At 44.3% G+C, this 15,319-nt stretch overlaps 1 protein-coding gene across 7 annotated transcripts in view; it reads left to right on the forward strand.

Moving 5' to 3' along the window:
* Positions 1–15,319, forward strand: part of MEGF10 (multiple EGF like domains 10) — a 365,291-nt gene that overhangs the window by 338,464 nt on the left and 11,508 nt on the right. For all 7 annotated transcript variants that reach the window (XM_053220384.1, XM_053220383.1, XM_053220387.1 and 4 more), the window contains 5 exons: positions 1,734–1,862; positions 6,761–6,889; positions 9,054–9,182; positions 12,198–12,434; positions 13,676–13,803. In XM_053220384.1, the coding sequence (XP_053076359.1) occupies positions 1,734–1,862; positions 6,761–6,889; positions 9,054–9,182; positions 12,198–12,434; positions 13,676–13,803 (752 nt within the window). The remainder of the gene's footprint in view (positions 1–1,733; positions 1,863–6,760; positions 6,890–9,053; positions 9,183–12,197; positions 12,435–13,675; positions 13,804–15,319) is intronic.

Below are 15,319 nucleotides of genomic sequence, written 5' to 3' on the forward strand. Positions count from 1 at the left end.
GTAAGAGTGTTTATATAATCAAGAAATAATATATGAATAATTATGATATACATTACTTTAATTTTTAAATGGCTGTTTCCCCCACTAAGAGCTCTGTGCAATGTTCCTATGTTAAATCCAAATAAGGTCTTGCAAAGAGCCTAAATGGATAGCATGCTTATTCACTTTTCAGTGACTCTTAATCTGTAAAATGAGGGTATTGGACTCAGAAAATCCATTCTAGGTTTAATTTCAGACCTTGAACGTCACCTATCATTTTTCCCTTGTTCTTGGGCAAATTATGGTGCACACGATTTCAGGAGAATTTTTTTTCTCTTTTTTACTTACTTCAGACTTACTATCTTCATTGGGCCATATTCCCTACTGGGTAACCAAATAAAAATTATAGATGGTCCTGCTTTGTTTTCCTCCAATTTTATTGAGAAATAATTAACATACATCACTGTATACTCTAAAGGTAAACAGCATGATGGTTTGATCTCTTTTTGTTTTGAAATGATCAGCTGGTTCTGCTAAGACCCATCTTCTCACGTAGATACAATGGTTGTCCTCATTTTAAGCAGGTTTATTCCTTAAAGTTTTTTTAAAATGTTTATTTATTTTTGAGAGAGAGAGAGAGAGACAGAGTGTGAGCGGGGGAGGGTCAGAAAGAGAGAGAGAGACATAGAATCCAAAGCAGGCTTCAGGCTCCGAGCTGTCAGCACAGAGCCCGATGCCGGTCTCGAACCCATCAACCCTGGGATCATGACCTAAAACGAAGTTGGACGCTTAACCGACTGAGCCTCCCAGGTGCCCCAAAGCAGGTTTATTCTCAAAGCATTAGTATAAATGAAAAGGTTTTCTGTGTGTTTTTTGTTTGTTTTTGGTAAATCAAATCGTTTTACCCCATAATATGATATTATTTCACAGATACTTTATCTGAAGCCCTTTTTGCTCTTAAATGGACAGTGACCCTCCAATGATTTCCTTTTATTATTTTCTGCTTGATGCAATTAAGAATTTTCACGAGTAAACCAATTCTTACGTATAATTTACACCTTAAACTTTAAACAAATCTCTAGTGACAACTCTGGAGCAGAGCGACTGGTGTGTGACTTACGTGACACCAGATCCCTTAGTTTTTCTTAGTCCTATCATTTTGTCCATTTTATCTCTGCTTAAATGTTCTCTCCTTGGGGAAGCCTTCCCTGAGGGAGTGGCTCTGGTGAGCGATGTCTTGCCATACAAGGAGCACATGATGCCCAACGTCACATGATCACAACTGAGCCAATGGTTCTTGAAATGCGCTTTGATATACAGGTGCCTTGGATTATAAGCATGTTTCTGGAATGAATTATGCTTGCAAAACAAGGTTTTACTGTATAAGGTTTCAAAGGGCGGTCTGGACCTTGCCTGGTCCTCTGCTATCTCTTCTGTGTCTAGAACAGTGCTGGGCACATAGGAGCTCAACGTGCATTTGTTAGGCAAATAAATCTATGAACTGTAGATACTTTTTGTTCTGCCTACCTCACTCTGCAGTCTGTCCATGAATACAGTGGCAGTAATGATGGTTGCCGTTGCAGTCAATGTTGCCATCTGGGTATTAGTCAGTCTGGGAGCACCGTGCTTTCTTAGTCCTGATGCACACCGCTAACCTCCCATATGCAAGGAGATGGGCAGCAGGACGGAGTTCCCTCTGCTGGGTGCTGGTCTCCGGGCTCTAACCGAACTCTCCATGCGTGCTGTGGTTTCAGCTTGTCCGCCTGCCCACTGGGGCCCGAACTGCATCCACACGTGCAACTGTCACAACGGGGCCTTCTGCAGCGCCTATGATGGGGAATGTAAATGCACTCCCGGCTGGACGGGGCTGTACTGCACTCAGAGTAAGTGACAAGCCTTCTGAGACTCACCAAGGGAGCCACACCCAAGGGGGACGGGACCAAGCCTCGCCCTTTGCATGCACGAGCTGAGCTCACCCAGGGTTCCTGGCGTTGCAGTGTTGTTTCATCTCCCCCGTGACCACTAGACGTCTAACTGCCTCTGTGTGGTTATGAGCTGTCACGTTCCAAGTTTTCTGTCTGTATGTCATTGCAGGACACCGAAGTGGAGCAGTGCTGTATGTGATGGTGTGCAGTTTCTTTCCTCACTCTCCTTTGACCAGACCCTATGTATATGCACCAAACTCCCTATCATTTATCAATACATGTATCTTTGTACAGACATATGTACACATTTTTATAGTATGTGATTCCTTTTATTTTTTTTAATGTTTTTATTTATTTTTAGAGAGAGAGAATGTGAAAGGGGGTGGGGCAGAGAGGGAGAGGGGGCACAGAGGATCCAAAGCCGGCTCCGTGCTGACAGCCTAGAGCCCCCATGCAGGGCTCGAACCCACAATCTGTGAAATCATGACCTGAGCCGAAGTCAGACCTCCACCGCTTGAGCCACCCAGACATCCCAGTGATTCCTTTTATATGAAGATCAAGAACAAACAAATTGATCTGTTAGGATTATCTACTGGGAAGGTGCATGAAGGGTGATGAAAATGTTCTATATAATGGTTCAAACTGGGGTGGTGGTTACATGGATGTCCACCCTGTCATTTATTCCAACAGCACAAAGGTTGGGATAAGTGACTGTGGCTAGAAAGGCAGTGCAGATCACAAGCCTTGCTCCCCGACATAATGTGTGCTCTTGGAGAAGAGTCTGTTCCGTGGTTCTCAAACTTAAGTGAGCGCCAGAGTCACCCAGGTGGCATGACAAACACAGACTGCTGGCCCCACTCCCAGAGTGTCTGATTCACTGGGTCTGGGGTGGGACCCGAGAATTCACATTGCTGACAACTTTCCACATGGTGATGCCAGTCTGGGATCATGCTTCAAGAACCACTCATTCTTTTTTCCATTTTATATCACATAGTGCCCCAACCATTTCTTCTTCTGTGAGGTTTTTACCATCATAGGATATAATGTGCAAAGTAGTCCACAGCTCAGCACTGTCAGGGAGAAAAAAGACTATTCTCTATCTTCTTGCCTTCAAACGAATAAAGGAGACAGCACGGGAAAGCACGCATGATGGTTACCAATAATAGTATACACTTGGTTTCAGTTTATTTATTTATTTTGAGAAAGAAAGAGAGCACAAGCAGGGAAAGTGCAGAGAGAGAGAGGGAGAGAGAGAATCCCAAGCAGCTCCATGCTCCGTGCTGAGCCTGACACAAGGCTCGATCCCACGAATGAGATCATGACCTGAGCGGAAATCGAGAGTCAGATGCTTGACTGATTGAGCCCACCATGTGCCCCAATAATATATCATTTTATTCTTTTTTTAATCATAATATGAAATTTTAAATCCCAGAAAGGAGCTGAGAAAGAAAAATAGGTCAGAAATTAGGCAATTCTTGGGGTGCCTGGCTGGCTCAGTCATTCAAGCATGTGACTCTTGATCTCAGAGTCTTTTTTTTTTAATATGAAATTTATTGTCAAATTGGTTTCCATACAACACCCAATGCTCATCCCAACAGGTGCCCTCCTCAATGCCCACGACCTACTTTCCCCTCCCTCCTACCCCCATCAACCCTGTTTATTCTCAGTTTTTAAGAATCTCTTATGGTTTGCCTCCCTCCCTCTCTCTTTTTTTTTTCCTTCCCCTCCCCCATGGTCTTCTGTTAAGTTTCTCAGGATCCACATAAGAGTGAAAACATATGGTATCTGTCTTTCTCTGTATAACTTATTTCACTTAGCATAACACTCTCCAGTTCCATCCACATTGCTACAAAGGGCCATATTTCATTCTTTCTCATTGCCAAGTAGTATTCCATTGTGTATATAAACCACAGCTTCTTTATCCATTCGTCAGTTGATGGACATTTCGGCTCTTTCCATAATTTGGCTATTGTTGAGAGTGCTGCTATAAACATTGGGGTACAAGTGCCCCTAGGCATCAGCACTCCTGTATCCCTTGGGTAAATTCCTAGCAGTGCTATTGCTGGGTGGTAAGGTAGACCTATTTTTAATGTTTTGAGGAACCTCCACGCTGTTTTCCACAGTGGCTGCACCAGTTTGCATTCCCACCAATAGTGCAAGAGGGTTCCCGTTTCTCCACATCCTCTCCAGCATCTATAGTCTCCTGATTTGTTCATTTTGGCCACTCTGACTGGCGTGAGGTGATATCTGAGTGTGGTTTTGATTTGTATTTCCCTGATGAGGAGCGACGTTGAGCATCTTTTCATGTGCCTGTTGGCCATCTGGATGTCTTCTTTAGAGAAGTGTCTATTCATGTCTTCTGCCCATTTCTTCACTGGATTATTTGTTTTTCGGGTGTGGAATTTGGTGAGTTCTTTATAGATTTTGGATACTAGCCTTTTGTCTGATATGTCATTTGCAAATATCTTTTCCCATTCCGTTGGTTGCCTTTTAGTTTGTTGATTGTTTCCCTTGTAGTGCAGAAGCTTTTTATCTTCATGAGGTCCCAATAGTTCATTTTTGCGTTTAATTCCCTTGCCTTTGTGGATGTGTCAAGTAAGAAATTGCTACGGCTGAGGTCAGAGAGGTCTTTTCCTGCTTTCTCCTCGAGGGTTTTGATGGTTTCCTGTCTCACATTCAGGTCCTTTATCCATTTTGAGTTGATTTTTGTGAATGGTATAAGAAAGTGGTCTAGTTTCATTCTTCTGCATGTTGCTGTCCAGTTCTCCCAGCACCATTTGTTAAAGAGACTGTCTTTTTTCCATTGGATACTCTTTCCTGCTTTGTCAGAGATTAGTTGGTCATACATTTGTGCATCCAATTCTGGAGTCTCTATTCTATTCCATTGGTCTATATGTCTGTTTTTGTGCCAATACCATGCTGTCTTGATGATTACAGCTTTGTAGTAGAGGCTAAAGTCTGGAATTGTGATGCCTCGCTCTTTTTCAATATTATTTTGGCTATTCGGGGTCTTTTGTGGTTCCATACAAATTTTAGGATTGCTTGTTCTAGCTTCGAGAAGAATGCTGGTGCAATTTTGATTGGGATTGCGTTGAATGTGCAGATTGCTTTGGGTAGTACTGAAATTTCAACAATATTTATTCTCCCAATCGATGAGCACCCAGAAATCCCAGAAATGAGATGAGAAAGAAAAATAGGTCAGAAATTAGGCAATTCTTGGGGTGCCGGTCTGGCTCAGTCATTCAAGCATTGTGACTCTTGATCTCAGAGTCTTATGTTCAAGCCCAATGTTGGGTGTAAAGGTCACTCAAAAATAAAATCTTTAAAAAAAATTAGGTGGGCACTCAGTGACTCAGTCAGTTAAGCATCCGACTTTGGCTCAGGTCATGATCTTGTGGTTCTTGAGTTTGAGCCCTGCATCGGGCTCTGTGCTGACAACTCAGAGCCTGGAGGCTACTTTGGATTCTGTGTCTCCCTCCCTCTCTGCCCCTTCCCTGCTCATCTCTCTCTTTCTCAACAATAAATAAACATTAAAAAATTTAATGAAACAATTGGGCATCGCTTGTTTAACACTAATTAGAAAACTGGAGAATAGGCTGGACAAGTGTTTTGAAACTTCCTGGAAGTGGGTATAAACCTTGAGCCATTGTTCAAAAGGGAGCATTGGCAGGTAGAGATCTTGTCTCAGGCATATTCTGCCAAGATTGTATATATAGAAAGTTTTTCAGCTACTTAGAGAAAATTACTTACACATTACTATTTATCATTCCAATATTAGGGTCTACTTTAATCAGAGGACCTTTTTAAATGGACAAAGCACAAGAAAGTGGGAAGGACATGGGGTCTGGAGCCAGACTTGTCTGAGTTTGCTGGCTGTGTGACTTAGGGCGCTTGGGGCTGAGTTCCCAGCTGTAGGTAGGAATACCCGTCCCTGTGTGTCTGCACTGCGGTGAAGATTCAGTGAGAGGATGCATGCAAAGCATCTGGCATCGATTAGGTGCTAAATAAATATATGGCAATGGCAGTTGTCATTGCATGCTGGCATCTGTGCTCTGCCTCTGTTTCTTAGAAGTTGAACTTTGGTTAAAACCTCCATTAGAAAAAGAGAAAATAAAAATCCACATGGGATACTTAGAAGTAGCCATACAAGCAGCGTGTATTGAACTTTTTGTTATGCCAGAGAGCCCACACCCTTGCCGGGCAGCTGCTGGCCCAGGACAGCCCGTGGGGCTTATGTGTGTCCTCAGCCAAGAGGTCTGGGTCTGGAAAATCATACAGCAGTGTTAGGTTTATGGATTTTTTTTTTTTTTTACAAAGCACCTATGAAGTGCTGTTTGTTTTGTTTTGTTTTGTTTTGAGTTTAACATTCTACTCTACATCTTTGGTGAAGGAGATGTTATCTGAGTCAGTGACGGATACGGTGGACAGGGCTAGCCGCAGACTGAGAGACGTTCTGTGCTGTAAGTAAAAGCATATGGGTAATTTTAATATGTAATACCCATTTCAGTCCATGGCATTTGAGTCCAGGAGTCGAGTAGTTCAGGGAAAGAATGCAAGGAATTGCCCCCATACTTCCGCGGGGTTGATGGCGTGCTTTGTCAGAAGATACTAGTGTTGTCTCCAGGAGCACCAGGTATGGAACCATTCTGCCTCCCGCTCATGAATTATGACCTCCTTGCACGCGCCCCATCTTGGGACTTCAAAGAAGCCTTTGTGACAAGCTGAGATCTGCATTACTGTCTTTATTCACTCTCCAGTGGCTAAGAACCTTTCAGGTTTAAATACAAACAGTGGGAAGCAAGAGCTGTGTTTTTCCTCAGCAGCCTCTGACTCTGCTGTCCTTCCCTCCTGCACAGGATGTCCTCTGGGTTTTTACGGAAAGGACTGTGCGTTGATATGCCAGTGTCAAAATGGAGCTGACTGTGACCACATCTCTGGACAGTGTACATGCCGGACCGGGTTCATGGGGAAGCACTGTGAACAGAGTAAGTACGGGAGGGTGACCCGTCTGGTTGGTATTTTCCCCTAGAATCAGTTTTCCTACATACCTGAACAATATGAAGGCAGGACCTGCATCTGTCAAGTTGTTTGAATGGATGGCTGGTCACTTACCAGCACTGTTGACCGTTACGGTCAACCCTCCCAGAGAGCTGGCCACCTTGGGGTCCTTGCTGGCTCTCTTTCCCCCTAAACTTCTTCTGGGTAAGTAATCAGTGCTCTGGGTGGAGGGGGTGTGGCTCCAAGGAGGAAGACAGAATTCAGGTTTTCCATCTGTTCACCCTGGCTCTCTCTAACTCTCCTGCTTATTTTTGGAACGTGGCTGCTCAAGGGCGTTACGAGCCAGTCAGAGTCAGAGCCCGGGTCCACACTGGAGGAGAATGCATTCTCTGGGGCCAGGCTGAGTGAACAAAAGGCAGGCAGGGGCTCCCAGCCCCTCAGTGGGTGTGGAATGAGGTCCATGCAAACGTTGCCCCCCTTCCAACAACCTTTGCTAGATAGTATTTTTCTACTGTTTCCCCTAGCAACTGTGCATCTCGGTCTTTACGACGTTCAAGACAATATATCGCCTTAAAATTTTTTGCTGTAAAAATCCCAGTCCAGAAGAATATGCTCTGTTGGAATTACGCAGCCTTTTTTGCCATTTCTGCCGCTACAGCTATGCGTCTGCAGGGTATAAGAAAATTAGGTTTAGATTGAGTATTTCAAAGTAGTCTCTTGTTACTTTCCTCTGTGACTTTCATTCAATATTCAGAATGAATAAATAGGGTCTTAGAGCTGTAATGGGGCTCAGTCTTTTATCATAGATGACAAGAAAGGGACAGGAGCGTTCTTGCTTACCAGAGAGGGCGCTCTTGGCAAGGACGCAGCAAAGATTACAGGGCTGTGGGAGCATTATGGCCGGAAAGGCAGATCAGCAGGACGGGGCTTTGGCAATAAACCATCGCCTTCCCTCTACCCCAGCAGCACCTCACAGCGCCCCTGGAATATCCAGGTTGTGTCAGTCTTGTGTACTAAACCCTTGAGTTATTTTTGCGTATCTTCCTGTATGGTAAATATAACAGGAGTGACCTCCAGGAATCAGCCTGGAAACGGATGTCCCAATTTTAGTTTTTGACTGCTATTCATTTCATCCTGAAACACGTACTGAGTCACACGGTTTCCTGCATACCCCTCGTGTATGTAAATATTGTGTGTGTGTATGTGTGTGTGTGTGCGTGTGTGTGTATGTGTGCATAAATGTCTAAACATATGTCCACATACCTAGAATCAGAACAGACTCTAAACTGACTTTCCCTTGAATGCCAGACCGGTTATGGTTCTTATTAAATAAAAGCTGCTTAAGTGCTTCCGTGATTACTTTGAACATCAAATTAAAATATCCCTATTTTTGGAGAACTCTCCTGATGCTCTTTTGTAAACAGAAACACTGTGACAGAGAATTCCAATAATAATAGAACATTGCCCCCTGCTGCTCACTTTACAGAAAACATCAGTATTTGGTGATGATTTTTAGATTTGACTCTTCTTTGAAATTCACACCCAACTCTTATGAAGAGTGCATCATAAAAACATCAGTATTTTCGTCTCTCAGGCTTCAACTTGCACATCCAAATTTTGAGCCATTCTATGGCAAATGAAGTTCTTACCTAGAAAATTAACAAGACTTGCCCTTCCCTTGTCCCTGTTCCCAGCTAATCCGAGTTGGAATGTGCCACTTGGAAGATCCCCGAGTCGTCAGGAAAGTGCTCATGTTCTCAAGGATGCCATCTCTTGACCCTACTCTTCAGGGTTTTATCTCACAGTTTTGCCTGGCGGGGTCATCTCAGGTTGCCCTTGCTCACGATCTTCATCAGTTCCCTTGGGTTCTGCAGACTCTCAACTTACCCGTCAGGGAAGTGGGTACATAGAAGCTGCAGGAGTCAGGAGCTGTGGCAAGGAGCTCAGTGTCTGGCCTTGTGCCACATGGCCCCGAATCCCATGTGGCAGGGAATCCTGGCCAGCTCTAGGACTTCCAGGGTGGGTCTGCCTGCGTAAGGATCCCCCAGAAGGACTGCCCTTGAGACACAGAGGATCATATAGTAAAGAGACAGCCTTGCCCCACATCCCCAAGGCTGGACAGCTTACGTTGGATTTTCATCTCCTTCTCAGAGTGCCCTGCAGGAACATATGGCTATGGCTGTCGCCAGATATGTGACTGCCTGAACAACTCCACCTGCGACCATATCACTGGGACCTGTTACTGCAGCCCAGGCTGGAAGGGGGCGCGATGTGATCAAGGTAAGGATACTAGTAAAGGGTCCTACTGCCTCAAACTGTGTAACCACCATGTACCAGGCAACATGAAGTATTTGCACCTCCACTGCAAGGTGTAGCTGGTTGTTTAGTTGCCAGATGGGTGCCTCACTGCTGCTGTCCTATGGGTGAGGAAGGTAAGGCTCAGAGAGGTTGAGTCATTTGCCCAACGTGACGTAGCTAATATCGAATACATAGCTATATGTACGTCAGGGCTTAGATGCCGCGTTTGTCTGATTCCAAAGCTCAGGAACTTCCCGCTGTGCCTACGAATGTTTTCACCTTTATTGAGATATAACTAACCCATAAAAAGCAATGCATGTATACCATTATATTATGTGTATATATGTATATATATATATGTATATATATAAAGATATATGTATATACACACATATATACATACATACACAATGTATATATGTACAGCATGCAGTATATATATAACCTGATACAATCTGACAAACAGATATACCCATGAGACCACAACCACAATAAAGATCATGAATACATCCCTCCCCCGCCCCCTTCCAAATGTTACCTCATGCCCTTCTCTGCCACCACTGCTCCCGGGGCCCCAGGCAACCACTGATGTAACCACAGATGGGTTTGTATTGTTTAGAATTTCATGTAAGTAGAATCACACTGTACTCTTTCTTGTCTGCTTTTGTTTGCTCTGCAAAATTATTCTGAGGTTGAACCACGTTGCTGTATGAATCCATACTTCTGTTCTTTTTATTGCCGAGCAGTATTCCTCTGCGTGGATATATCATCATTTGTTTACTGATCCACCCGTAGATGGACATTTGGATTGTTTCCAGTTTTTGCTATTATAGATAAAGCTATTATGAACAATAATGTGTCAAGCCTTTGTATGGATACATACTTCCATTTCTCTTGGATAAACTTATAGGTGTAGTATGATCGGCTCATATGACATATGACAGGCATATGTTTACCTTTTTAAGAAGCTTGTGCCTATGGTTTTTAACAAGGGTGTATCACAGTAACCTGAGAATGGTCAGATATGTAGTCCTACTTGGGCAATTCTGATTCTGGAACGGATGGGGCCTTTGAGACAGTTCTTGGGGTACCTGGGTGGCTCAGTCAGTTAAGTGTCCGACTCTTGATTTCAGCTCAGGTCATGATCTCAGCATCGTGGGATCGAGCTCTGTATCAGGCTGTGCACTAAGAGTGGAGCCTGCTTAAGATTCTCTCTCTCCCTCTCCTTCTGCCCCTCCTCTGCTCATGCATTCTCTCTCTCTCTCTCTCTCTCAAAAAAAAAAAATGAAAATGAAAAAAAGAGAAAGTTCTTCTGATGGTTCTAAACCGTGGCCACCAGAGAGCTCCTGAAATGTGTGACTCTGCTTCAGAGGGTAACAACCACATGGGCTCTAGGGGGCTTTGGAAAATTCATACAGTGTTGTGGGGCAGTCATCTTAAAACGTACATTCTGTATGTATTCCTGTTTCATTGTCTTTCATTAAGTAACTTTTGCATGTTCATGAATTGTATTTGTCTGTCGTAACAACAAGATGTTCTGTTCCACAGTCACATCATCAGGACACATGCGTTGTGATCACGGTGCACACTGCTGTGTGTTTCAGGGCACGCTGTCTAATAAGGATGTCTAATGCTTAGAATCATGAGGTCACGGGGACGTTTGAGCTGGAAGCAACTTCTGGGTGGCCAGGTGCCTTGTTTGTAGATGGTGAAACTGTAGCCTTCAGTGCCTAAAGGAAAGTTCAGGATATCTGGATCAGTTTTTTAGATGCCCGGTTTCTTGACTCCCACTTCAGAGCTTTCCTGTCCCCATTGGATGGAACGCGAGGAGAAATTATATAAAGCTAAAGTTTAAATATTAACAAGTAAGGTTTTAAGGTGATGTCATCAGCTATTATTGGAACAGACCTTTCTGTCACACACACACACAAAAAAATATCACTATATGGAACAATACAACTTGGGGTAAAGAGTCCACTGAAATTAGGATAAGGCAGACCCTCATCTTGAACTAGATTTTTGATGGAGTTATCCTTGGAAGGAAAATTATTCCTAGAAATGTTGAGGATAGGGGCGCCTATATGGCTCAGTTGGTGAAGCGTCTGACTCCTGATTTTGGGTCCAGTCATGATCTCACAGTCATGAGATTGAGCCCCACATTGGGCTCCATGCTGGGTATGGATCCTGCTTAAGATTCTCTCTTTCCCTTTCCTTTTGCCCCTCTTCCCTGCTTGCACACGCTCTTGTGGGGCGGGGGGGGGGGGGGTGGCGGCAGGGGGAGCACCTGTGCACACGCTCTCAAAAAGAATTTAAAAAAGAGAAATACTTGGACTCCTGGGTGGCTTAGTTGATTAAGTGACTTGGGCTCAGGTCATGATCTCGTGGTTTGAGCCCTGTGTCGGGCTCTATGCTAACAGCTCAGAGCCTGGAGCCTTCATCGGGTTCTGTGTCTCCCTCTCTCTCTGCCCCTCCCTCTCTTTTTCTCTGTCTCTTTCTCTCTCTTTCTCAAAACTGAGTAAACATTAAAAAAAAAAAAAAAAAGAAATGCTGAGGATAGACATAGACCTAAAATTAAGGTTAGGCAGTTGAGACATTTAGGAGTTAGCCCTTCATAAGCTTACTACTGCATAATAAATAAAGCATGGTAAAAACTAGACAAATCGTTACCACCAATGAATTCTGCCTCTAGTCTAAGCATTTAATCTGAAGTGTGTGGGAAGATCCCAAACCCTAGTGCGGAGTCTTTGGGTTCAGGAAATCTGGTCTCATTTTTGAGGCTTAGAGCAGCCTTTTTCTGGGCACAGACAAACCAAGAGCATCTGCAAATGAAGAATGTTTGTTTTTCCTTCCTGCTGTTTCCAAAGGTTTCCGAATTAACATTTCACTGACTGAACATACCCAGTCATTGGCACGGTGAGACAATTTTGCGAATAAAGTGCAAACATTCATCTGGCAGGTTGTTGTCCTTGCTCAGATCTCTTCTTTTCCTTTGGCCAGCTGGTGTCATAATCGTTGGAAATCTGAACAGCTTGAGCAGGACCAGCACGGCTCTCCCTGCTGATTCCTATCAGATCGGGGCCATCGTCGGCATCATCATCCTGGTGCTGGTTGTTCTCTTCCTCCTCGCGCTGTTCGTTATTTATAGACAGAAGCAGAAGGGAAAGGAATCGAGCATGCCAGCAGTTACCTACACCCCTGCTCTCAGGGTCATGAATGCAGACTATGCCATTTCAGGTAAGACTGGTCCGTAGAGCCATCCTATTCCTTGAAAAGTAAGGTTTCATCCTGGTTCTCTGAAACTGGGTGTTTGGCTGTGCTGTCCATCAGCCTGGAGGAAAGTGTATGTTGGGAAAACATCCCTTGTTGCAGATGTGTTTTATATGTTGACAGGAGCAGAATGACCACCATTGTCTTCTAGGAGGGTTTTGAAATTGAATTCATTATGAGATTGCTTTAAAGTTTTTTAATATTTGCTTATTTTTGAAAGAGAGAGAGAGAGAGAGAGCAAGTAGGGGAGCGGCAGAGAGAGAGGGAGACACAGAATTCGAAGCTGTCAGCACAGAGCCTGGTATGAGGATTGAACTCACAAACCGCGAGATCATGACCTGAGCCGAAGCCCGCTGCTTAACTGACTGAGCCACCGAGGCATCCCTGAGGTTGCTTTAGACTTAGGGAATTTCAACCTGGTGGCAGCTTTCCTGGGCATCTAAGCTTTTGCCATATGTCAGGGATAGGAAGTGGAGAGAAGGAGGTGTCCATAATTTTGGCAAAGTCATGGAGCAGGTCTTCTATCTCTGGCCTTGGGTTCTTAACACAGTGCCTTCTAACCTGTCCCTGGGCCCATACACATCATTAACTGCATAGCAACCAAGTTATATAAGAAATAGTTTTGTGGGATTAGCAAGAACCAAAGCTGTTCATTAAGAAAACTCCTTAGAATCTCTCTGCCACACGTCCCCATAAAGGTGGATTTTTAAGTGATCTGCTCATTCATCAGAGGTAACCACATAAACTTGAACACTTAAATATTTATTATTTTGGGCAATTATTGCAGGATTTCAGGTGGGTCACATGTCTATAAATACACTGATTCTGGGGGGAATACACAAAGCAGCTGATTTACTTAATAGTGTATTTCTAGCAAAGAATATTATGGCAAGAGCTTAAGGGTCTTAAAAAAAAAAAGAGGAAAGTTACAACAGGATTTGTTTCAAAGCAATGGCTTTCCAGGTGTATAAGCCTCAAAGCAAAGAGGACTTGTCTGAGGACGCGTGCACACTTTTTTGGGAGGCAGGTAGGAGGGCAGACACCTGCTGCTTCTAGAAGCTTTGCTGAGTATGCTAGGCAGGAGGGGATTCTGCCCAGCCTGTGATTTGGAAGTGGTACCAATATTCATTCTTGGTTTTTTGCCTTCTTTTTACCTGCACGGATTTAGAAGAGCCTGTCACCTTAACCGTTTCCTTCTCTTCTTACAGAAACCCTTCCCCACAGCAACAGCGGAAATGCTAACAGTCATTACTTCACCAACCCCAGCTACCACACGCTTACCCAGTGCGCCACATCTCCGCACGTCAACAACAGAGACAGGATGACCATCGCAAAGGTGAGAGGAAATGGCTCCAGGTCGCCGAAGGTGGGTAGGGGGGCGAGGAGAGGAACGGGCATATCGGGGAGAGCTGCCGTTTCCCAGATGGGGTTCTAGGAGCTTGGTATCTCTTATCTCGTTGGTTCCTCCCAACAGTCTTGCGGGCGCGTATTAGAATCCCAAGTTTACGGGTAAAAAACACAAGCCTTGGGGATTTTAAGTCACTGCAGAACACAGCTTCCTAGTTGCTGAGGGAGGCAGCTGCAGGATGAGTCATGGTCCCCGGTCTCCTTGTCTCCAATTTGCGCTGTTTCCGTTGCACCTCTTTGGAAAAACGTTTCTCATACTGCATGAGGTTTCCAAGGATGTCTCAGAGCAGGCCTAAGCAGACTCCCTCCTGGGCCTTTGCTTTTGTCTTTTCTGACCACGTCTCTTCTAATGCCCTTTGGGGGCCCCCTGCACTTTCCTAACAAAAACAGCAACCACATGCATGTATTTGGGTTCAACCACATGAGATTTCTTTTTTGTAGGTCACAAGGGATCAAATAGCAACAAACTAGGTGCCAAGCATTTCTAATCATTTTACAAATATAAATTCATTTAATCTTCATACCAACTCTATGAATCAAGAGTGATTTTTATCCTCATTTTATATAGATGCACAGAGAGGTTGGATACCCAGGCTTCTCCTCTTGTGTCACTCACCTCACCCCAGTCTCTTCTAGATTGCTCCGAAATCCCAAACATTTCTTCCTTCTGAGTGCCCCAAATTACATTTCCTGTCTCCATTGTCTTTTTTGAAAAATATTTTATTTATTTATTTATTTATTTATTTATTTATTTATCTATCTATCTATCTATCTATCTATTGAGAGAGAGGGAGAGAGAGAACAAGGGAGGGGCAGAGAGAGAGAGAAGAAGAGAATCCCAAGCAGGCTCCACGCTGTCGGTGCAGAGCCTGATGCAGGGCTCAATCTCAGGAACCATGAGATGATGACCCAAGCCCGAATCAAGAGCTGGATGCTTAACCAACTGGGCCACCCAGGTGCTCCTCCAATCCCGATCATCTGATTCCAGCTCTCTGCTGGAAGAAAAACCAAGGTAGTTAAATTAATCCAGTTGCAATTAAATTAATGCAGCTGGCTTTTAACTACAGTGCCTGATAGGTAGATAGTACTTCACCTTCCCGGGAGACTTCCATGTGCATCTTGCCGTCTGTTCGCCTACATTTTCAGAGAAGGAGGCAAAGTACCTCATCTCATCCTCGTACTTATAGCTAAGAAAACTGCTCAGGGTCACCGGTGACTCATACAAAATCATGCAGTGTTTGGCGGGAGAGCTCAAACCCAGAGTTTGGTGTTTTCACTTCAAAGTTCTTTGCATGTTAACCCAAGTAAATAATGGGAACAGGGCGACTAAGTGAAATGAAGAACTTGAGGCCATAGGGGGTTTAGTTGGGGCCAAGAGACACGTACTCCTGCTGCCCTCTGCGGCCTGCCCAGTGGTCACCTCTGCCCCTCTGTGCGTCCTCACT

The sequence above is a fragment of the Acinonyx jubatus genome, chromosome A1 (genome assembly GCF_027475565.1).
Source record: "Acinonyx jubatus isolate Ajub_Pintada_27869175 chromosome A1, VMU_Ajub_asm_v1.0, whole genome shotgun sequence".
Classification (NCBI taxonomy): domain Eukaryota; kingdom Metazoa; phylum Chordata; class Mammalia; order Carnivora; family Felidae; genus Acinonyx; species Acinonyx jubatus.